A 23018-nucleotide genomic window follows, 5' to 3' on the forward strand; every position below is an offset into this window, starting at 1 on the left:
AATGTTTAATTAAAAGGCTCTCCATTCTGCTTTTTTTGCTAAGAGAACAACTCTGTCCTGGATTTTCTCTTTCCATCTGTGACTCAGAGCCTACTTTCTTACTTGTGGGTGTGAAAATATTTTGGAAGTCAGGTAGCTGTGCAGTCTGTCCAGAAATGGAATGTTTCCTGTTCCTGATAGATGCAGGGGTGTGATTTCCACACATCTGGATACCAAGAGACCTGGGAAATCACCTCTGTGGGTGAGATGGGAGGTTTAGAAGATGAAGTCCCAGCAGTTTCTTTCATACCAATTGACTCCATAACCTTGGCATGGCACTTGCCTTCATCTGTCAGAAATCAACTCTTGCTGAAGCAACGTTTCATCATGTATTTTGACCCCAACTGTTGTATTACACTCCAAAGATCCCCCCTTGTGCCATTCAGATGCAAAACACCACGTTAGGTGGTAAAAAATGTGAGCCACACAAATGGGGAAACACAGAAATTCCTCAGGTGTAGAGTGACAGGAGTACTTTGGTGATAGTTGTGTGAGAGCAGCACCAGAGCTGGGAATGAATTGTTCTGCATGTAAAGAAGAAAATGAGGGCCCAGGTTAGCATTCCAAAGCTCAAGTATTGGATTAACACAATCACAAATATGATTAAGGACTGAAAGCCAATGTGACTGTTGAGTATTTTCTTCACATTATTTCTCTAACCATTATTTGGGATATCCTTCAGCAGTCCAATTTTAGAGATGTCTTGCAAAGCACCAGGCTAAATTCCCTTTATATTCAAAAGAGGCTCCTCTGGAACATTATGAATCTCACCCAGTTTCAGTGTCTACACTATTATGAGAAGCATCTGACTATAAAAGTGCCAGCCTCTGCCTCTCTCTGCTGAGAATGAAAGTTTGAGGCAATTACTGTACATGTGGGGGTCCATTGCAGGTATGTGACATTAAGGGGGAAGAATTCCTCACCTTCTTTCAGCTTTTCCATGACACAGTCTCAGTCTACCCTACCACAGAAAAATGAGCACCCCAGGTGGAACCTCCAGGGTAGTTTTGAATATGATGGTTAAACAGTCATGCTTTATATCAAGGTAAACATGCCATTAATTGTGGGCTTGAGGGTTTGGTGACCAGAGAATTCCCACCAAGAGAGATAAAAGTAGTTTGGAAAACTCTCAGTCTTTCTTTGGCTGTCAAAGAATCAGACAAAATTCACGGTAGTGAATGACAGAGTTTGATTCTTATAAAGGAAACCCATCCACAGATTTCTGCTTTGGAAGGAATGCAAGCAGCTTTCAGATCTGGAAATCAGACCCAAACATAAATTTGTTCATGCCACGGGAGTCGGGCAGACAGTTAGTGACACCTGCACATGTTGTCTGGTGTTTTGAAATCCTTTGTTTCAGAGTTCAGAGGGAGTAGGAGAGCTTTATGCCCAAGGGCTACTGTGTCCATGCATGGAGTCACCAATTAGTGATGGCATGTCCATCATTCTGAATTTTCTTCTGCTGCTGAGCAGAGATAACATGATGGAAAGAACAAAGCAGATTCAGCTTTTCTGCATTTTTCCCCACTTTGTTGGATTTGCAAGACTTTTTTTGCTACCCACACGCTGGTTTTCAAAACACTTAATCTCATAAATATAATCTCAAGCAAATAATGGAAGTGGCTTATCCAGATCTGGTAGGTCATACTGGCGCTGTGGGGGTGCACAAGTGTGACCCACATGAGCTGAGAGTCTGAACCATGTTCAGTATCTTCTGTTGGATCTACTCCAGAAAATTCATGGTAACAGCCTGGATATAACAAACAAAATCTGAGGTAACAAACTTGAAACCACAAAGGAGCAATTGCCTTTTGACCAACAGCAAAAGAAAAGTGAGAAAAGATCAGTGTTCAAATCCTCCTACTTCTCTCTGTGAGTTACAGCAAACCACCATTCCCTTAAAGATCCATGTGAGAACTCTGCAAAATCTTCAAAGCATTTCAAGGGGAAACACACTTACAAAGGAGTGAACCAGTGGCTCTTTCTAATACTGCTTTGAGGAATTATTTCCACCCTTATGTAAGTCTGCTACCTCTTTGGATCAGTTTCTCTGTAAATTCATAGCAAACTCAGACTACCTTGGTCAGAAATGAGTGTTTGCACTGAAGCTTTTTACTTTCCTTTTGGGATGTAGCTTCTGTGGAAAGCACATTGATGTTTTAAAGCCTTTTGAAATGATGGAACATTTCCTGCAGTTTGCTGCTTTTGCACCATCTGGCACCTGAAATCTTCTCATCACCAAAGAGGTTTTAGAAGGCATAATGCGGCCACATTTGTCATTCAAACTAGATGTGATGGGGTCAGTCTTGGGAAACAGGATTAAAATCTTAGTGTAACCTTCAGATTCCTGCAGCCCCTGGTGTGTGATTAGTTCTTCAGGCCACATCAGGCAGTATTTAATCGCTACCAGGAATCCTGGTGGTGTAGCCAGTAGGAGACCATTTAGCTGCTATTGGTGATGGTGTCTCTCAACATTCATCCACTGTGAAATGAATTAACAGTCTCCAGGCCTCAGAATAAGTGCTTGGTGACATTTTGTGTTGTTAGACCCTGTCCCAGGCTCACCGAGGTGATAATTCCTGCGCAGGTGCTGTGTGCAGCATCCCACTGCAGCTGCAGTCCCTCTCTGCCCTGCTCTGCCTTCCCCACCTCGCTGGGCTGATGCTCACGGGATTAGAGCACCTCCTTTGACCACCTGGATTAGTGGCTGTCTGTAAAACCCTGCGCTGTTCCTTTGCTCGCAGGGTGGAACCGGCGCTCACCCGGATCAAGGAGGATCGCAAGCGGATCATCCTGCCCGCCATCGACAACATCAAGTACAACACCTTTGAAGTGCAGCAATACGCCAACGCCGCCCACGGCTACAACTGGGGGCTCTGGTGCATGTACATAATCCCACCACAGGACTGGCTGGATAAAGGGGATGAGTCAGCTCCCATCAGGTAAATCCCCCCTGTGCTGTCACTCTCTGCCCAGAGATGTTTCCATCCCGCCTGTCTGCCCAGGGGGGATTCAGCTGGACGAGGCCACAGGCTTCGTGCAGGAGGAACAGAATGAGGCTGGAGGAAACTGATGGCTCTTCAAAGCTCTGGATGTGTGTGCTCCCTCTCAGAGCTGCCCCACAGTGTACACCAGTACTCTGGCTCGGAGTGTGTGCTTCCAGCACATGTTCTGGCCATTGGTAGGACAGCAGGATGCTTTTCATCTAACCTTTTATTTTCCAGTGGACTCTGGCCCATGGTGTGTATGAGAAACAAAGGTATTGTGCATGTGATTACAAACGAGCTGGTTTCACTCCTGTTCTGTGGGCAGCAGTCTTAGTCATCAGTTCAAACCCGAGCTTCCCTGGAGCACCACGAGGAGCTGTGTTTGAGAGCCATTTTTTTTTCTTTTTTTTTGTGGTGTTTTTTTTAAGGGTGGTTTTTTTAGGTATTTTGTTGTTGTTGTTTTTTGTTTGTTAATTTGTTTGTTTGGGGGGTTTTCTGGGGGAGGGTTGGTTTTTTGTGTTGTTTTTTCTTTGAGAACTTTGCTCATGTTCAGAGTTTTCCTACTGGCTGAATTTTAAAATGAACCCACACCAGACCGTGTAGTCAGTGTGTCAATTTGCTTTTCCCTATAGGAGAACATTTTACATTACAGAAATGGAATTTTCTGAGGAAATGCTGTTAAAGAAATTGTGAAGGTGTTTCTGAGAATTGTTACAGTGGGAAAACTGGAACTGATGTGAAAAGGGCTTTCTCTCCCCTCCATTTGAAAATTCACATCTCCTAGACTTTCATCTCCAGTGCAGATGCTTGTCTAACAGCTCCTCTGGGACATATTGTGCTGAGTTAAGGGTACTGTTGTTACCAACTTTAGAAATAAATGCTAAAAAATTTGAAGCCTAAGTAGGCACTTTAGGATGCTCTTATTTTTAAGACTTCTTAAGAAGGACACAAATTGCCAACTTAGAGTCATCTTCACTTTGATGTATATCAGCTTCATCTTAAAGTGAGCTAAAACTCTCCTGTATGGTCCCAGTGTGGGCTCTGGCAGAGGAGCTGATGTTCTTCTCTTCCAGTGCAAAAGCTTGAGTTGTCAGATCCTGAAAAGTTCATCTGAGTACTTCCAACAACACACCCACTGAAAAAAGTGCCAGTGATCTTTTGGCAGTGAGAAGACACTGACACACTGATCCCATTTCTAAGTGATCAGCAGGATGGAACCACCACACAGGACCCTTCTCTCAGGCACAGTAATATTTTAATCTGTATTTGAGCAAGTGTTGCAAATTGTACTCAGGTTCATTCTCATGCCCTGTGACTGCAAAACAGAGCTATACAGTAATATTAACCTTATTTACTACAGGACAGCACAGTCCATCATCACTGACCTTTTGCTTGGCTTGGAACCTCAATAAGCAGGGAAGTAATTACTTAGGAAATCAGTTTTTCCTCGATAAGATGCCTTGCTCACCCTACGTTGTTTTAAAAGTACAGATGTTTTATACCTGTTTTTATACTCAGCCCTGAGAAAGTTTATTGATAAAGGAAAATTAATCATCCAAAGATTTCATTCCTGACAGGTTTTGCACACTTCATGACTCACGGTTTATATGTGAAATCGCTGTAGTAATTTTCCCATGCATTGCTCCAGTATTTGAGTATCTTCTGTTCTGGAGACAGTGATCCCATAACAGATAAGACTGAACTAAGAGGTTAAACCTCAGCAATAAAGGGCCTGATTTACCATGGACTTCCCTCAGATTTACGCTCAGGCTCTTGCCGGTGTCATGCTGGCACTGAGCTGGACTGACACAGAAGTGAGCAGATCCAAACTCAAGCACTGAGCTGTGTTAAAATCTGATGCACATGAGTAACTGGCTCCCAAGAGCAGCAATTTTATCCTGAACCCACGAGAAAAAACCCTCCAATTCAACAGTGCATAAACTGCCCAAAGACAGATGAGACAAGCAGCAGCAGGAGGAGAACACCCAACCCTTGCTGGCAAATATCAGGACACACTGCAACTGCCTAAGCATCTCTCCTGCAAATTAAGAATGCTATTCCCTAAAATTCAGACACATCCACGGGGAACCATGAACACTTCAGTGTCTCCCTGGACAAAAGTTCTTTGAAGGCAGGGATTTGTTTAGGAGAGCAGAGCATCCACTTCATGGCCACACTGAAGCTGTAGCGCCTGGATGGATTTGCTAAACTGTTTGGCTGTTGTGTTGCTCCTGCCTGTGAAAATATGATGCAATTTTGTGGCTTTTAAGTGACATGCCAGTGTAATTATGGTAATGGAAAAAGTGACTGTGTGAGTGTTATTGATGAAAACAATCACGAAGTCTGTCCTTAGGATGGAGATTTTAAAGCACTCACGGTGGGAACTTAGTAGCTGTGGAATATTTAAAGTATGTGTTTTCAAAAGGAAGGCAAAGTCAGGCTAGTGAGCAAACTTTTTAAAAAATCTCAGGCGTGACTCTTGGTTTGGTACAGGTTTTGGTTTTGTAACCAGATTTCTAAACCACATATTGCAACCATGATTCCTGTTTCAGTCCACTTTGCAAGACATAGAAACGGGTGCACTTTGATGGTGTTTGAATCCATGTGTCTGTCCAGTGCATTCATAAGATTGCAAAGCTGCTCATCAGCATGAAAACTGCATGTTCATTTAGTCCTTGCTACCACTGTCCCTCTTAAAGCTTTGTTTGACACTGTTTTCAGCAAGCAGTGGGTTTGGTTTGTGCCTCTCTGTGTGTTTTGTGAAAGAAAAGGATGGTAACAAATAACCCTGTGACTGGTTTTGTGGCTGGTGGAGCTGAGTACTTCCTGCCAGATCTCCAGAGGGATTTGAGATTTTCAGCATTAAAGAACATGTGTACCCTGGTATCAGTGAGGATCAGAGCCCTGGCATTTCTCATGTTTGCACTGTATGAATAAATATCATCAGTGTGAGGAGCTGGGTGAGGCATTTGGAAATCAAGGTCCAATTCCTGTTTTCTTCTGGGACTGCACAACAGATGTGCTTCTTTGGTAAGATTTTTTCTGTTTGAAGCCTGATCCTCTAATTTCTTGAGCACTGACAGGGGTGTGATTGTACTCAGCCTTGCTGGGAAAGAGCAGGAGCTGTCCCTCACGCCAGGGGGTCATTCATGGGCAGTCGTGTCGAGTGTGCACCATAAAATGTCACACCAGCTGCTGCGAGCTAAGTGACAAAGGGGACACGGCCTTGAAGAGCTAACAAAGGTAAAGAAATAGCAAGAACAAAGTGTCAGATTTTGTAAAGATTTCTGATTTCTGCACTTTAAAGTCAGGTCTTTTTTTTCCCCCCGCGTTAATACTCTGAACTTCAGAACAATTGATGTTCCCCGAGCTGGCTCCTGCAGGCAATCCATTTTCCACGTTTGACATGTGAGATGTAAGATGTCTGTAACGTGAGGATTTAAATGAGGATTGTTATTTTGACACGCTGTGTCCATCACGTCATTTTCCATTTGTGTTCCTGCGAGCACGCTGCCCCGAAACGTCCTTATCATCTGGCAACAAACTGTGCCACAAAGGATCCTGTTTCAGAGGGCTTCTGATGAATTTGACTATGCATTGAACCACGCTGGGGTTTTTAATGCGTGCTGTATTGTTTTTTTTCCCTGGGTTTTGAAAGAGCAAGGAAGGTTTCTGGTGTTCTGAGCTCTGGCTCTGCCTTGTCTCCCCTCACCTGCCCTGATTATGATGGACTGCTCTGCATTTGATTTCTTGATCAGCAGCCACTAACATTAGAGTCATTAGTCAGCCTCACCCAGCCAGGCTCTGCACAGCTTTGCATTTTATCTTCCTCCAGCAGCAGTGGTGCATTTCATTGTTGCATATGTTCTCACTTACTGCGTTAATATGCCATAGCTTGGTAGCAGTAGGGATGTGGATGTACATGCACTGCATCAGCTGCTCAGAAAGCGCCAGTGCCTTGCTCCTGGACAGAGATTAGAGTTTGATGTGCCCCCAGTGAAGTGTTTTGTGCTGCTCCCTCTGTCTGGGGCTGTGTGTGCCCATCTCATGTGCAAGTCAGCCCCCGTGCTGGTGTGCAATAACAATTCTGATGAAACCAAGCCGGGCCCTCCCTGCTCTGGGAAGAAATCCACCTGTGTACCAGAGCTTAGGGGATAAAGTCTTTCATGATAAACCATGCTGCCATGTAATAATAAAACTGGTGAGTGTTTGTTGACTGCTTATAGCCATTTCTTCAGTTTCTGGTTCACAGGAGCCTGTAACAGAGCAGTTTCACTTTTATGTGGCCAGGTTCTGATGGGTGTCCTTCCTGTTCCAAAAAATTTACTTCCATAGGACATCAGAGAATTATTCTACATCTGTACTTGCTCTGTCTTTCTAGATGAGCATTAGCTTGTCATCTTGCCATTTTTTCCCTATCTCCTGAGCAGCAAAGCTGTCCTTGAGTTCTGTTCTCAGGGCCTGGTGTCACTCTTCGTTACAGAAGACATGAGCTGTAAGAAAAATAGAAATACTTATGCAGGTATCATGCAGGTTTCCCCACTTACATGTCAGACCAGGGCCGAGGTGTTGCTTGAGAACCTGAATCAAAGAAACATCCTGCTGGGAGAGGTGGAACACTCAGAGATATGATATGTGATGTGTCATTTGAAACTTCTTGTCTTTCTCCTTATGCCTGCATATATGCATTTATGCTTATATATTTATTTATGGTTCTATTTGTGTTTGAATTTATGTATTTATTGTGAGAGTTTGTCAGTTTTCCTGGAAATTGCAGTTGGCTGCTTGGGAAACTTTCAAATGTGACCTGATTGCATTGTGCATATCTGTATATATAAATACATATTAATTTATGCTGACCTTAAGGCAGGAGAGGAAAGGTGCACGAGGCACAGGAAGACTGACTGTATCATGTGCAGCTTAGTCCCCATCCCTTTCTCCTTCACTGGTTCTGGGTGAAGCCCCCAGGCATCTCCCTTCAGTCAGGGGAAGGAGGGGGATGCACCTGGCTGGAGAAACGGGTGTCAGCACCTGCTGGAATTCTACCAACAGAGCTGTGCTCCTGGGGATCTCAGTGACACAAAATAGTCCTGACTCACACCTGCAGCAAGTGCCTTTCTTCCCTGGCACAGGTGCCCTCTGCTCCCTGTGCCCCATCCCTGGGCAGGCACTGCCCTCCCCTCAGAGGCTCTCCTGCTGCTGCCACAGTCAGGGAAGGAGGGAGAGCTCCCCACCACAAACCTCTCTGTGCTTCCTCCCTTTCCCAGGGCATTGCCCAGAGCAGTGTTTCTCCCATGTCTCCCTTGCTGCAGCAGTGCTATCAGGTAATTCCCCCAAACCTGACTACGCTGTATCTTTCTCCAGTGCAGGATCAATACAATTCCAGGCTGCATTTTAAGCTTTCAGCTGTGTTTCCCACATTATCCTTTGAGTGCTGCTGTTGATTATAATTCATGCTTATAACATCCTCCACTGTGTCAAAGAATAGTCCACAGATCAATTAAGTTTCACAACGCCTTTGAGGTGTTGATAAAAAATAGTGCACTTCTGGTTGCTGTTTTCTCCTTCTAGAAGTGTCTCTGTTTTACCAGAGAGCCCCTGATTAAGGGAAAAGGTTGTTTTATATGAAGCAGGTTAATATGTTGTGCTCTGAAGCTGTGCAGTGCTGAGAGCACTCACCTTCCCACGGCTGCCCCTGGGGCAGTGAGCGGTGGGGAAGAGGTGCCAACACAGCTGCTTTTGCTCATGTGGCCATTTCTAGCGTTCAGGATAAGTCTGCTGCACTGCACTACAAGTGGTGGATGTACTGGAGCATTTCAGCTGCTGCAAAAACCCAGTTCTAATGCCAAGTGAGGGCCCCGAGCTTTTTTTCAAGGATGTTTTCTGAAAAGTGTTTGCGATATGCCAGTGTGACACTGGAATCCAGTATAAAATTATAAAATCTGGATGTGGTTCCTTCTGTCACTGCTTTGCTGTTGTTGCTCACTCCTGAAGACGTTTTTCTTTTCTGAAAAGCTGTGAAGGCTCATGGAGTCTCTATTTGAATATATATAATGAGAAGAAATAAGCCCTAGAAGAGAGAGAGGGAGTAGCAAAGACAGTCCTCAGTGGCATTCGTCTGTGAGTGATGATTATGTAGTTGCATCTAAAATGTATTTCCCACCCCCGTTCAATTAACAACTGAATGTTTTAATGGACAGAGCCTACAGCTGCAGAAATCCGTCCCCCAGAGAGAGAGATTCCAGCACCTGAGAGTGGTTTGCAAAGCCTGGCAGTACCATTCCTCATTAGGAAGGGAGGAGACGTCCTCATGGGAGCATCCTACTCCTGTAAGGAGCTGCCTCCAGAGGATTTTTGTGGGGGAGGCAGGGCTGGAAAAAGAATGAGTCTAAGCCCAAACCAGCATCTCAGTTTTGCAAAGCAGCATTGCCCTGATCCAGTGAAGCCTGTGTTTCGCTTTAAATACGTGAAAGGGAAAATGCACCAAGTTGTTTCTTCCCCCCATCTCCTTCCCTCTTTTATCATGGGTAAAACTTAAAAAGTATATCTGAAATATTTCCTCCAAAGCTTATTTCATTGCAAAGATACTGAATTTCCTTACCTTGGTTGTGTCCTTCTTTTATTTTAGTTCCTAGACCAAATTTATTCCTTGTTAGCTTGATATGTTTTTCAGTGGTACAAGATGTGAAATCAAGGTGTATATAGGATATGTCTCATCCTGTGTACAGGAGAGCTCTCATCCTTTTAGGCAAATCTGTTTCCAGGCTTGGCTCTGGGAAATATAATCAGGAAGATGCATTTTATCAAATAACTGAAATTTATAAATGCAAAGGTCCTGGTATATAAATATATGCATCAACAGAGAATGGAAGTGCCTGGCCAGGGGTATCCAGGACCCTGTGTGGTTTTTGTAGAGCTTTGAGACCACTTCTAACTAGAGAATGATTCAACAGAAAGTCTTCAAAAATTACAGCACCAAATAGAGAAGTACTGGAATTTCCTGCATACATGAAGTGCCATGTGATTGATAGGTAAATTTAGGATGAAAACTTGAAGACCAAGAACTGTTTAATCTGTGTAAATTTGTTATGGGATGGGGTCTGTAATAGCTAATCAATGGCTTAATTTTTTGCTTTAATGTCTCCATGCAGGACACCAGCCATGATTGGATGCTCTTTTGTGGTGGACCGAGAGTATTTCGGTGAGATTGGTCTGCTTGACCCTGGCATGGAGGTCTATGGAGGAGAAAACATCGAATTAGGCATGAGAGTGAGTAGCAAAGAGGAGATCCTGTGTAGTGTCCATGCGCAGAGTGCTGGGGAGTTTGTGGCCCAGCAGAGTTGCTGTCTGACTGATGGGCTGTTGTGCTGGAGTAATTGATGCTACAACATTATCTGGAAGTGACAGGGCCAGTAAATGAACGTTCCTGACCTTCCAGGCCTTGAGAGGACTGATAACAGTCAGGAATATGCTTTATTGGTTCATCCTGTCAGTGCCTGAACCCCATGAGAAAGGTGTTCCCTTTCCTTGTGCAAACAGCCACTCCAGGTCTCCATGTGCTCGCTGCCCTTAGCTGAGGGTGTACATTTGTGGTCTAACAGATGCAATACCCACAGAAAACACAGGCCAGGCTGGTAGAAGTCAGTTGTCATGCTCATCACACACACATTATGAATGCCGGGATATTTTACAACTCTAAGGATCCTCCTTATAGAATAAGAACTACAGGTTGCAGTCCTGTATTCAATCCTGTTGGACAGGTCAGTGTGAAGTGTGGACAGATGACTTTGGAACAGCATCAGTCTCTGTGACCTAAAGGAGGTTTGTTACCTGTGATCCCTTGCCCTTGTTTTTAAGGTGGTGCTTGCCAACAAGTCCTCCTGAAGCCCAAGGAACATGTCTTTCCTTAGCATTTCAAAATTAGGCCGCTTAATGTTGCATGAACAGAGTTTCCTCATTATAAAGCTGACTGTTTAATTATTTTCCCTTTACTCTTTATCCCTTGCTTCCCAGTAACATGTCCCTGGTGCATGTAATGTGCTCATTAAAGCATATATTCTGCTCATGGTGAAACACCGAACATCAAATTAGTCCATTCTTTATCTGGCTCGTTTATTTTATTTTTTTTTTTCCAAAATAGCTACAAACTCCTTCACACCATTAGACTGAGGAGGAAGGTCACTGCAGCAAGAGTTTATTTTCACATATGGGTGTGTATTTGTTATTCCAGCATTGCAAGAGGGATGGGGTAATGGGACTGTGTGAATACACTGCTTATACTTGAAGGTTCAGAATTCACATAGGGGACAGAAAAACTGCTACCACAAATCATCCAATTTTCCTTAAGAGGGTCAGGCTATTACCAGGATTGTGTGAGCTTTCCTTTATCATTGTGCAGGGCTTTGAGCTGTTTGAAACTTTTTCCACATGGCTGCTCCCAGAATAGATTGAACACTCTGGCAAAACTGTGGCGTGGTTGATGAATAAGCCTCCTAAGAAATCTGAAAGCTGTCGCTCTTCCTTAGACCAGGAGAACTTGCTGAGTACGATTAGGGCTCCTGGTAAACAGAGGCAAAGGTTTTAATAGGATTATGAAATGGCACTTACTTGAAGAGACAAGGATTTGAGGTGAGCGAGGACAGGGATTCAGGGAAAGGGGATTGTTAAAGCCTGCAGAAATCTTGGATCTAGAAAACAACTCTCTTTCTTTGGGTTTTATTTTGGTTGGGATTTTTTTGTGGGTTTTTTTGGGTTTGTTGATTTGTTTTTTTTTTCCATATAAGAAAAGCTAACCTTACTGTTTGGAAAAGGTTTTATCAAAGTACAAGAGTATGAGTTTGTTGTGAAATAAGCTGTGTGTCCATAGCACAGGTCTGTTACTCAGTGTTTCCAGCCTGGATCCATCGTGGTAAGTAACATACAAGTGTCTGCCTCCTAATTTGCAAATCCTATGTGTGATCCCCTCCTGTGTGTCTTTCAGAGCTGTCAGAAACTAACAGTGTGAAAATGCACAGGAACCTTCTCCCTTCTCTCTAGGCTATTTATAAAACCACTGTGAATTCACCAAGTTGGCTTTTTCTAACTCCAGAAGCTCCAAGTAAATTGCAAAAAAAAAAAAAAAAAAAAAAAAAAAAAATCACGTCTTTCCTAAGGCTGGGGCAGTGCCCCGTGCAGGGATATTTGGTGCATCCTCCCCACCTGCAGAGAGGGGTGCTGTTGGCCATGTGTGACTGCTTGTGTGAAGCAGTGAAAGATAGGAAAAGGAGGGGGAAAAAATGAATGAATAAGTAAAGAACAAAAACCAAATATAATAATAAGGTGTAGGGAAAGTGGTGGCACATGCTTGGCTGAAAACTGTCCTTATTTGAAATAGCTGCAACAATAATCCTTTTTTAACTTTGTTGCCAACTATTATCATGTTACTGCTGAGAGAAAAGGGATTAGGCTTGGAGTGCCTGAAATAGATTACGTTGCATCTAGTGAACCCTTGTTTAAATTGTTTTAATAAAGTGAAATAGGGAAACTCAGTGAAACTAATGAGCTGATTTGGGAGGATACTGTTTGATAACCCAGCTAATTCTCATGAAATCTATTGTTCATTAAAAAATCATGATTTGGGGTATTCCACAGAAGGGCTTTGCCTTTTTCTAAATTCCATAGATGGAAATATTTAAATCATTAACCTAAGTGATTTTCTGTTTTATGGATAAGCAGTGCAGAAACAGACTGGGGCTACCTACTCTACCTACTGAAAATATTTAGGGCCCTGCAGCTCTTTTTTGAGCTCCTATTATTTTTTGTGTAAACTTCACAGTGGTTGGAGCTGCAGCATTCTCCTGATGGGGTGACTTTACACTGGAGCCAATGTCTGCTTGCCAAGAGAGAGAGATTCTGGTTTGGTTGAGAAAAAGCTGCAGCTGTTCTGGGAAATAAAAGGGAGATGGACACGTCTGCAGGCTTGTGATAATAAGGAAATAGATGGACACTTACATAATGTCACCTTGTACTGTATTTTTTAAAGATGGCAGTTTCACCACAAGCTGGATAAATCTGGGGAATTCTGTTAGGATAAATGGTGCTGTTCTCCCACTGTTCTCCACCCAGCTACTGAAGCTGATGGGAGTTATTATTAGCACCTAAACACAGGAAATTACAGCGTGCAGTCTTGGCTGACTCCTCTGTGGGTGAGTTGCCCTTCATGAGCACAGGCTGAAGAAGACACCCAAATTCAGGGTAGATCATCTTTGCTGCTCCTGAACATCAGTTGGTCTCTCTGGCCTGTAGTACAGAGAGGTGTCCCAGTAGGAAGAGAAATTCAAGCAGTGCTTGATTGTGGAGGAAGACAGGGAGCCCTTTAAGTGAGGGTCCCAAAATCTGACCCTGTAAGGAACTGCGTGGTCTGGAAGCATTGTGTGAGTTCCATTCCTAGTGGGAACTACAGGAACACTTAATTATTTAGAAAGGGATCATATAAACATTAAAAGCCTAGTTTATGATTTAGCCTAATATAAGCAGTTTATGATGCATCTTTTTATAGTGAGTCATTAATCATGGCACTAAGGATCCCTCGCTTCCCCTGGTGCTCCAGTGATAAGCTGAATGAATTGCTGTTCTTTTTACTTTGTGCCCATCAGCTGTAATGGTGGGTGGGAAGAGATCAAGCATTTATTTTAAAGGATGCTTTAGCAGAAATTAAGTACTGCTTCCACCATTAAGAAGCCAAACAAATTAAATAAAAAAAAAATATGTTGCCACGTTGACAACTGCAAGTAAAACTTTTATGGCCAGCATCAGACTGCTTTATCCTCAACAACAGTGTCAGCATCAGCAGGTGTGTCCCAGGTAACTTTGGCCAGTTTTGTGTCAGTGGAATGTCTCTGGGAACGCAGAGCTCCTCAGGATTGAAAAGAGCTGACCCCAGCCAGGATCCAGCTCAGCCCCTGTGCTCTCTGCTGTTGTGATTTAGTTGGTGATGGAGCCCAAGCTGAAACCATGGGTTGTGTGAACAGAAATGCAGTCCCACCTCTGCCTTACACAAGTACTGTGTGTGTACTGCAAATAAAAGTCATGATGCAGATGCACTGAAATCTCTTTATGAGGAAATGAAGCTCGTTACCTAATGGACTTCCATACACAAGCAAATCATTATATTTTCCAAACTTATGTTATATGCCCTGCCTTTGCTTTCTTTAAAAATAGATGAACTACATTTTTTCTGAGCAGAAATGCTAATGGTAGATTGTTGAGTAGTGAATTTTTGACCTCATTTTATTACCTGTAGCTAAAAAGATTTAGATTCCTTTGAGCAGTCAGTGTTTTAAATGCAGATTCCAGACTGGTGTGCTGTAATAAAAATGTCACAAGGTTTATGTATAGCAAACTTTAATTCTGAATTCTGGACAATGCTTTTTGCTCTGTGTGATTCATGAGGCCAGGTCCTTAAGCCTTAGAGCTAAATAGAAACTCAGTTCTGGTGAGTTACTCAAAATTCCAGCATTTTTTCACACGTGCTGTGGTAAAATACAAGTGAAAATCGTACAAAAATAGTGGTTAATCAAAGTCTCTTATTATGGTAAATCTGAAAATACTTCATTTTTATTTTGACCTTTCCCAAGCTATAATTTTTAGTATAAACTAATTCAGCTTTGAATTAAAAGTCTTAAAGCCTTTTAGTTCAAAGATGTTTAATCACTTAAACGATGTTAACAAAACCCCGCAGTCGCTGACATGTGAAAAAGTGGTGTGCTCTGTCCTTAGACATGCCTATTCACACTGGAGTGCAATACATCAGCATTTTCAGCATGAAGTTAAATGCTATTAAAACGTTTCTGAGCAGTTCTACACTGCCTAAGCAAATTCCCAGTAAGTGATGTAATCTGCTGTTATTGGAAGGTGCCCCAGTGCTTAGGCTGCAAAGATCCCAGTGATAAATCTCCCAGGTCTCACCCTCCAGATAAAGTATACAAGTAAAGCTGTCCCCTTTTTCCATCTCCAGTTTAATTTAGCAGTTGTATCGGTATTTCCTAATGTAAGAGAATGCTGAGCTTGTAGAGCCAAGTGTTAAGAAATCAGATTAGTAATATAGTCTTAATTGTACTTTTAATGGGATGTATTATCCTGGTTTTGGGAACAGAACCCAAACCTGTCTGCAATTTCTTTGAACCATACTGTCCTCTTTTCTTTCTTATTTTCTTCATTAGTTTTCTTTTTATTAAATTGAGGATAACTTAAACCTAGCATGAAAAACAATGGTTTCATCAGATCACAGCACCGTGGTGCTCTGGCATGAAATTGCCAGTGCACTACAGGAGTGGAGCTTGTGAGTACCCTTAAAAACACTCTCTAAAGTGGGAGCATTGGAAATAGCTCAGGAAAGAGCATCTGGCCACTTGGCTCCGATACCACATCATGCTCCATCGAGTGTAACATTTTATGTTACAAACCCTTTCATGTACCAGGACATTATCAAAGCACAGGGCTGGAAATTTCTGAAAGAGATCAACAGCAAAAGAACTGAGGAAAGAAAATGCTTCCTTAGTCTTTGCCTCTTTCTTCTCAGCCACTTTGCTGGAGGTTTGAGCTAAATCTAACACTTGTTCCTCTTCAGAGACAAGTGTGAACTGAATGAGAGAGAGCGAGGGGGGAAATGAAGAGGAGTGTGTTAATTGTGTTGAGATTGAAATAGGTTTCACTTGCCTAATGATGAGTCTGAACCAAACACTAGAGATGAGCTACAGCTGTTCAGAAACTTTCTGATACAACATATTTTGTGTTGCAAAATAACAGCTCATCCAGAACTCCAAATGGTCTGTAGGACTCTAAATTTTGATGCTGATTACTGAAAGCCTGGCTTGGGCTGTTTTGTACCCAGAGGTGCCCAACTGTCAGACTTTAGCTTGGTCCCAGCACACCTGGCAAAAGATTTCTTTGAGTTTTTCTGGAACCGTTTTGCATCTCTCTCAAAACTCTTTAAAAAATGAAAAACCAGTTCTGTGGAAAGCTTCCTTTTTCCACACAAAAAAACCAAGATGTGAAAGTGATCCAGGATACCAGCTGTTCCCAGAGAGAGGGGATGCCCCTTTCCTAATTAACTTTTTGAGTAGTCCCCAGTTGGTTCTTGTTTTTTTGGGATGAGAGGTTTAATCAGGAATCTCTAGGAAATATAAAGGGCCCTTAGGGTAGGAGGAGTCCTCTCAACCCAGATTTCTGCAGTTGGAGCAAAGACTTGCCTTGGAGCAGTGTCCTGTGTGGTCATCCCCAGCCCAGCAGCCTGGGTAAGTTCTGGAGGAGCAGCCAGTGGATGTGTGGGTCCCAGCCCAAAGTGCTTCCCTTGGCAGTGACCAGGGCTCGTGTGTGGTTGTGTTGTTTCCCCAGGTACCTCCAGGTGAATGACTTCATTTGGGAAAGGCTTTTTCAGCCTTGGGGCTGAGCTGTCAGTCTCCTGCAGGCTCGAGTGCAGGTCTGGAGGTGGGGTTGTAGATGTTGAAATGTACAGCTGAGGTGTTGCCCTTGCAGGAGTGTTCAGGTCACAATTATTTATGATGTTAAACATAGAAGTCATCAGCACTGGCAAGTGGAAGGTTTTTTGTCATGGGAGCATGAGGGTAACAGAGCTGATCTTTGAGAGCTGTAGGTTTGGAGGGTTGAGAGTTGTAGGGCCAAGGTTTGCTTGGCTTTGTTTTAATTCTGCCTGGAAGACTTTGCGAGGTAATATGACATTTTTTACCTGTACCTTTTCTGGTCTGGTAAAGAAATCTCTAACTGGCTAATAATTATCCTTGCACTAGTGTCAGCTGAATAAGGCAGAGCACGTTGAGCTGACCTGTGTGACAGGTCCCTCTGAGCTGAGGAGCAGGGGAGGAATAATGCATGTAGCTGTGTTGTTGGATAAAGGTCCGCTCCTGAGTGCCAAGTTTATCATTATCTGCATTGTGTGTAACACATGGAAAAAAGGCAGCTTAACACTGTGCTCGAAAAAACATTTTGTGTAGAAGGCAGCAGCAGATTAGCCAGCAGTGAGAGGTGTAGCTGGTGCTTCTCCCTCAGAGCTCCCAGAGGAGTGAGACCTGGCACCTCCTCAGAGGAGCCAAAACAGGGCATGGGACAGGGAACCAGATCCTTGTCTGGCTAAGCACAGACAGAAAAATAACTTCATTAAAATACTTGTGGCCACAAAATTTCATTATACTCTTAAATTTTGCTTTCTACACAGGAAAAAGAAGGAAACAGGTTGGCTGAAATGTTTTATTAGCATGTTTATTGTAACACAGCTCTGTGTCTGGTTTCACTGCTTGCATGCTGCAGCCAGTCTAGATTCACATGGATAAATTCCCTCTGCATCCTCATATGTCATTGTTTCTCTTCCATGAACATCAGATTAGATTTCATGGCAGTGTTAGACATATATTTAATGTGCACAAAAGCATTGGTCAAAATGCCAATTGCTTTCCATTGGTGGCTTTCTTTCAACATAATGGAAAGGTGTTAGCTATTTAAAATAGAGGGAAAACAAACACAAAATGACATAACTGTCATTTCTATTTGTATTCTAGGCTTAGAAAAAGCAGATCTCACTGAAAAATCATATTCAATATGACATACAGAATTTATAGCATGAGAAACGCAGCCAAGGAGAACCCAGAGAAGCAACAAAATACATTTGGAAAATCTGTTTTGGGTGCAACTGCATATCACATAGTCAAGTGTTTTGACTGTGATAAAATAATTTATTCATGTGTTTTAGTAAAACTTTAGCTTGATATTTCTACCTAAAATGCCACTTGGATTTCCTCTGTGTCTCTGAGAGAATATATTTTCCACGAATATCTTTCTATCAGAGGAAAAGCAAATGCTTCAATAACGTCAGAGCAGGTCCTGACTGTAACTCCTGGCACACTCTGAGGAAGCAGGTAAATGAGTTTGGTTTCATTAAGCCAAGGGAAACTGAGGCAGAAGGCTCCAAAGATGTCCTCGTGGGATGTCTGAGAGTCATCTGATGGCAGAGCCAGGCTGAAAATATTTAAAACAAATTTTATTGTATTTCTCTCCTAATTGGTCCAAATTCAAAACCTGAAATGATTACTGAGTTGATTACTTAGGAGGTTACAGTGTCTGCTTACATTATAGGAGCTGTACTTGAAATTCCTGTGTTCCTCTGGGGCCTGATTGGGTGGAGAAAGGACAAGGGTGATGGGCTTCAGAAGGAATGAGTGAGTCCCAATTGCTGGGTCTGAGTAGGAGTGCAAGAGCACAGCCAGAGCAATCCTCTTGAGGTCTGTTTTTCCTATTCCAGTTTCCAGATGGTGTTGCCACGTTGTGCTGGCAGGTTCCTGGTGGCTTGCAGAGTTTCTGATATATCCTCTGTGGCCAGGTCACCGCCACTGTCCCTGATGCCCCAGGGAGGGGAGGTGGTGGCATTTTCTGTCTCTGCTCCCCTCCCCTTGCCAAGAACAACCCTTGGGGCCAGTTTGGAGCAGTGTGCTGAGGACAGCGTGGAGTGTCCTGCCTGTGCACACACACATCATGTTCCTTCTCCCTCACCCTTCTTACCCCTCGCCAAGAAATCCACTGGCTCCCAAACACTTGTACTGCAGGAATGTGCAGTCTCAAGCTTTGATGCCTTGGAATGGCTTCCTAGAACAGAGGCTAGACAGAGTTAGGAGGATAAAGTGGGTATTTATCAAAGGCCTTCAGTAGGCACACCCTGGGCAGCCAAAAGCCTTGCTGAGGCTACACCCAGGATGGATGATGGTCACGAGTTTCTCAGACAGATATCATTTTGGTCTATTTGCATATCAGGCATTAATCCTCCAATTACAACTTCAAGTAATGAAGTCACATTCCCCCACTTTGCTCCTTCCCCAATTCCCCAAATTTGTTTTGCCTAACCAAGCTGTGAAGACAATTAACTACACTTTATATCGAGTTTGGAGCTAGGCACTGATGCAGCATAGGATCTGAAAAATAGAAGAGCTAAAATCTTAAGGCATCAGCTGCACTGGTGCGTGTGCTGGGCTGGCTGGTGGGTCTGTGACCGCTGAGCTGGGAATGGTGCTGTATTCCCTGGCCCTCTGTCTGTGGCTCAGCCTTCCCTGCTCCTGGCCCCGGCGTCTGCTGCCCCGATCCTGTGCCTTTAGCCGAGAGCGCCGGTCTGCCAGACCCCGCCAGCCTCACAGAGCTGCTGACAGTTCAGCTCCACTGAGCTGCAGTTCAAGGTCAAATAGGACTTTAAAATATGAATAAGTGTCAGGGTTTGCTGGCACATCGATCTCAGTCTTTTTGATTACTGCCAGATCGCATGAATAAATTAGCCTTGACAGGTGCGATAAATTGTATAGACTACTGGTCTCCAACAGTAAATGTTAGAGAAGGACGTGGAAGGCCTGGAGGGGAAAATACCCTCTGCAGATGCTTGCATTAAATGAGGTGAGCTTTGATACAGTGCTCGGGGGGTGATCTTCAGGCAGGAGGAGGCCTTTTGTTCATTTGAGATTCTGTGCCAAGCCGGGGCACGTCTCCGGCTGTGGTATTGATTTCCTTTGTCAGAAGGAGTTTGGGTTTCTGTGCATTGTGAAGAGAGAGAGCTCTGGTGCCTGTCCCACTCACTGCCCTCCCCGCCCTTCCAGGGGTGTTAAAAGGACCTGGGCTCAGGCATTCTGGATCCCAAGAGGCGACAAACAGCAAGCAGGTCTCTATCTACAGTAAAACACAAGTAGAAGGCGTTGGAAGTGGCTCTTTGATATGTTGCTGTACTGTGCAGAACTGTCAAGCCACAACTGACTTCTGCATGTCAGACCTTGGCTTTGCAGGGTCTTCTTACTCAGAAACCAATGGTGATATTTAGAGAAACTCACATGGCACAGAGTACGTGCTTTCTGTCTCTGTGGTTTCCTGTAAAACTGGATGCTTCATTTCCCTCTTCTGGATTAATATTAGCAATGTCAATCACCAGTTGATTTTATTTTTAATAAGTTAATAGTACATTTAATATTTCTCTTTTGTTGACTGCTAAATGAGCATGTGAAAAGAATTTGAGGATAGGGTGGGGGGTTTTGATCCTATTTCATGTATCTTCACCTAAGAACTTTCAGTTTTGTTAAATCTACAGTGAAATGTTGTAATCCTCTCCAATACCAGACGCATCACAAAGCCAGACTTATTGTCACAGACATTTAGACTTGTTCTTTTACTGATATCCTTTAATTAAGCGTGCCCTCCTTCTGCGGCATCATGCACACATTCTGTCTCCCCATCTTGATAACTCATCTGTGTGTTTGTGTATGTAAGTCTGTGTATACATATTTATTTGTCAGTAGAGATCATGGACTAGTGTTCATTTTGGGCCGTTCCTCCTCAAAAGGGCTTCTGTGAAATACTTGGATTTATGCCGAGACACTGAGTTTCATAGTACAGTTAATCTGAAATGCACAATTTCAAACACAGAAGCATTTTTCTCTCCAAAAAGCAGAAAGGTATGGATGTGCTGTATTTTGTAGCAAGAGAATTAAAAAGAGGAACTTAGGGTTTGCCTCAATCAACCTTACAAAATGAAAGCAGAACAGCATCTAAATTCAGTGGATTTTAATTTTTCATTGTGAATGTTCTGCATAGCTCCATTGTCTTAACTATAAATATAAAGCCACCAGTTTTGTACATAAATTGTCCCTTTAATACACATAATCAATTGCATATGTATAATCTAAAAGAGACTATTACAAATCTGTTGTTTATGTGGCAAAATGCTCGGGTGCTCTGATGAGTTGATACATCTTCAACACGTGTAGTGTTAGAATTGAAGGAGTTATTAAAAAGGATTTTTACTTGTATAGAAATACCTTTTTTAATATAAAAATAAGTTGAGGTAGATAGAGATCAAGACAGAAAAAGCTGGGAAAGAGAAAGGGCATTTCCTGTTACAAGATACTCATCAGATGGATGATGTCCTGCACCCACAGGGCTAAGAAGGGTATTGGGAACAGCGATGAGAAAATGGGGTGTAGGACAGAAAGGAGGGTCAGCCGTGGTGCTGAGTGGGAAGAAACAAATTGCTTAGCAAGAAGGATTTTGAGAATCATAGAGGAGCTCTGGGAAGATTAGCCAATGCAGACAGGTGTCTCCAAGCCTTAAAATGTGTGCTTTTCTGATTACTGGTATTAGAGGGAAAAAAATGTTTACAAAGCGCTAGGGAGGAGAATGAAGATTATATTTTGAGGGCCAGGGAAGTATTGCACCAGAATTAGGAATTGCAGAAAAAAAAGCAGTTGAAGTAAATAGATAAGAGAAAAGCATTAGTATTGCTAGAACTGGGGCTTCTTGAACACATGCCAAATGAAATGTGGAGGGATTTGCTCATAAGAGTTGAGCGATCTTCAGTCAAAAAGGCTGCAGAGATTATTAAGGATATTTTTTACATTCCTACAAAAGTGCTTTCCTGTTTCCACTCATAATATCCATTATTTTTCTGATCTGGGGGCTGGGCAGCAGAGTGGGGCAGGGCTCTGATTCTGTGTCAAACCAAGCTTTGCCAGGAACTTCCTGAGAGAAGAGGTGGAGTCTTGGTCAGGTCAGTTTGGAAACTACCTGTGGTAGGAACCAGCTGCTTGAAATGAACCTGGCCCATCCTTTTTAAACCCAGCTTTACCTTGCCTACTCCTTCCCATCATCTCCCTAGGCCATTTTTTAACTTGAGGGTCAAGGTGTTTTGCTTGTGGAGTTGTGCTGAGGTGTCCTCTGTGCTGCAGCAGAAGTGGGAAGTGATTTTGGAAAGCTGCATCCAGACCCAGGCTGGTGTCATTCTGTGCTCAGTGTAGGTGCTTTCATCTGTACAGGTTACTGATGGTTGTCTCCAGCTGGAAGCACAGCAAAAATAATTGCTGAGGGAAATGTGGTTCATTTTTCTCTTTCCTCATTAATCCCTATTCAGTATCTCTTCAGGCAGATGCAATAATGTGCCACTGTGCTATAACTTACTTTCTCTCCTTTTCCATTTGCTCTGCCTGTTTTAATTAGGCACAGCCCTGTTGTCCATCTTACTGGAGCAACATTTCCTGTCATGTCAAAAGTCAAAGGCACTTTCTACATGGAAACATAGCAACTTACTAAGATGGCTTTTTTAGATCTTTACACAAATTTTTGTCATTCTGCATACCTTGTGGGGTACTGACGTTATTTTCTAGAGTCTAGATGTGAAGGGCTGTCAGCCACATTCCTGTTTATCTCTAGGTGCTTTCACAACAGTCTCTGGGGTAAACAAAGATCTGCTGTCAGTTCTGCCTGGTCTGTTTGAACATACAGAACCAAAGCAGGGCTAAGGGAGGTGTGGATGTAACCATGCTGGTTGTGTGACAGGCACCAGCTTGGCAACATGAAAATGAGATGCAGAGGGAGGTACATGTTTGACTTTGCTCAGTTTTCAGCCCTGGCAGGCAGGTGTGGTGTGCAAGCAGCGCTCATTAAATCCTCTCTAAGGCACTCTTGGAGGTTTGGCTGTCTTTTGCATTTTGCACGTGGAGCTGGCAACAAAGGAAGTGTTTTGTGGGGATGAGGCACTACAGTCTGTGAGACGAATGGCCAGGACCAAATCATCCTGAGCTGTCCAAGGGCGGTGTTGAAAATTCATACGTTTTTCCCACCTTGCTTCAGCTTTTCTCCCAGCCTTAAATCCTTTCTTTCTGGCAAGTCTTTAGACTTTTTTCTCCACCTTCTGTCTCCTGCTCTTGCCAACGTATCTCATTCTATTTCATCACTCTCCTATCCCTCCCTCTGCCTTTCCTGGCTCAGCTCCACCAGGCCTTAATGTTCCACATTCTCCTCTAGCTGTGCCAGTGACTTATGAGCTCAGTGCTGCTGTGGACACCAGACCTCTTAAGTACCTCAGCAACTCCCAGGAAAGCTCATAAATGTCTTTGACAATGGATGTTCAAAGTAAGAGAAGCATTAGAGGTTTGAGGAGTTTCTTGCTTAATAGGAGAAGCCCAGACTAGATGAGCAGGG

At 43.2% G+C, this 23018-nt stretch overlaps 1 protein-coding gene across 1 annotated transcript in view; it reads left to right on the forward strand.

Moving 5' to 3' along the window:
* Window positions 1-23018, forward strand: part of GALNT9 (polypeptide N-acetylgalactosaminyltransferase 9) — a 122567-nt gene that overhangs the window by 51409 nt on the left and 48140 nt on the right. Inside the window, exons 5-6 of the mRNA XM_066331476.1 lie at window positions 2784-2981; window positions 10178-10295. Coding sequence (XP_066187573.1) covers window positions 2784-2981; window positions 10178-10295 — 316 coding nt within the window. The remainder of the gene's footprint in view (window positions 1-2783; window positions 2982-10177; window positions 10296-23018) is intronic.

Source organism: Sylvia atricapilla, chromosome 17, assembly GCF_009819655.1.
Source record: "Sylvia atricapilla isolate bSylAtr1 chromosome 17, bSylAtr1.pri, whole genome shotgun sequence".
In the NCBI taxonomy this organism is placed as follows: domain Eukaryota; kingdom Metazoa; phylum Chordata; class Aves; order Passeriformes; family Sylviidae; genus Sylvia; species Sylvia atricapilla.